This window comes from Austrofundulus limnaeus, unplaced genomic scaffold (assembly GCF_001266775.1).
Source record: "Austrofundulus limnaeus strain Quisiro unplaced genomic scaffold, Austrofundulus_limnaeus-1.0 Scaffold423, whole genome shotgun sequence".
Lineage (NCBI taxonomy): Eukaryota > Metazoa > Chordata > Actinopteri > Cyprinodontiformes > Rivulidae > Austrofundulus > Austrofundulus limnaeus.
Window position 1 is genome coordinate 104,809 of NW_013952825.1, and position 1,600 is coordinate 106,408.

Consider the following 1,600-nt stretch of genomic DNA (forward strand, 5'->3'; position numbering starts at 1 on the left):
CTATCTATCTATCTATCTATCTATCTATCTATCTATCTATCTATCTATCTATCTATCTATCTATCTATCTATCTATCTATCTATCTATCTGTCTATCTATCTATCTATCTATCTATCTATCTATCTGTCTATCTATCTATCTCATGATTCATCAAGTGAATGACTGAACTTACAGACATGTTCTCCCTTAGTCTGGTGTAACTCTTGTGTTTGTCTCTCTGTCACTCAGGACCGCATGCAGCTGTGGCGCCATCAGTCCCACCGGTACCACACAGAGATGTTGGATTTTAAAAAGCTAACATTTGAAGTCATTAATGAGCTGAAAAAGGACCACCGCTTGATGTCCAAAGTCCTGCAAGGAGCTTCAGTTCGAGTGGACCAAGCGGAGCAAGAACTAGACTATGTGGAGAACCAGAATTCTCCGCGGGCCTGTGCAAACCGGGCGGAGGAGGTGGTGGAGCAGGAGGCCTGGGGCCTGCAGGAGAGAGAGGAAGACGAGGACTGGGAGGAGCTGCAGTTCCGAGTCTTTGGTGAGCTACAGGAAGTACGCTCACCTTTCAGCTGAGTGTCTTCAGGAAATCTTTCATTCCTTTCTGGCAGAAGGCTGGAAAACGTGTTTTACATCCCAGCAGGTTTCAGAGTCACAGTCGTGGAAGAGCTGTGCTTGTGGAAAATAGAAACAAACACAACACAGTTCATTAAAGTCCCTGTGCACTTTCCCGGCAGAAGAGTGGCTTTACGCAACTAATTTATTTCTGCACAGCTTCTCCCCTGTTTGAGCATTTGTCATTATAATCTTCCATCCCGAGGCACGCTGCTCCACACAGCTCAAAGACTGCTGCACTCAGTCATTTCCTCCAATACTACAGGCACCTAAAACCCATTTACAAACTTCAGGGGTTAGACTTTTATTCCTGAAAATATATTGGTAGATTTCACTGAGTAACACACCAAACTGAAGATCCACAACTGCTGCAATGCAACATTTTCAAAATTAAAAATCACATATTAACGGGTAGGGATATTTGTTTTTCTTTTTTAAACTGGCTGTGATAAGTAATAAGCTGTAATAAGATGATCATTAAATCAACCATCAGTCATTTGAAGCAGGACTCTGTGAAGAGGTCCTGTTAAACCTTAAGGGGTTTTAGAGGTAATTTCCGCCTGAAAATACACAGCAAAATAAAGCAAGAATAGCTCCAGAGTTATACGGTCTAAATGCTAGCTCTTGGTACCTCTGTAAAGGTAAGATCTTAAAGATAATTTCTTAAGTGAAACCATTATTGTAACTCTTACTGTGCCTGAGTTATTTGTGATTAAATAAAGATCATTTGTGATTTTTTTTAGCCCCGCCTAAATTTTTTTTTTAAATCAACAGTGCAAAACACAATGAAAACTCTTGCGAAAACCCAGAAATGCCCTTAGATTTTACACATCTACATCTTGAGAAAAACTGTAGCAAAGTAGGACTGAATAAGTTGAAGTATATTCATTTCACAAAGGTTTTAGTGAGCAGTGTGCCAGGCGGAAATGGTATTTTGGCATAATTTAGCCAAATGTACCCAAAACTGTGTCGAATGTGTTTTTTACTTTATAAAAG

At 40.2% G+C, this 1,600-nt stretch overlaps 1 protein-coding gene across 1 annotated transcript in view; it reads left to right on the plus strand.

Annotated features, from left to right (window-relative positions):
• Positions 1–229: 229 nt before the first annotated feature.
• The window catches only part of olfml3a (olfactomedin-like 3a), a gene marked incomplete at its 5' end in the record, with an annotated part of 15,458 nt that continues 14,087 nt past the window's right edge, over positions 230–1,600 (plus strand). Inside the window, 1 exon segment of the mRNA XM_014024450.1 lies at positions 230–530. Within this exon segment, the coding sequence (XP_013879904.1) occupies positions 230–530 (301 nt within the window).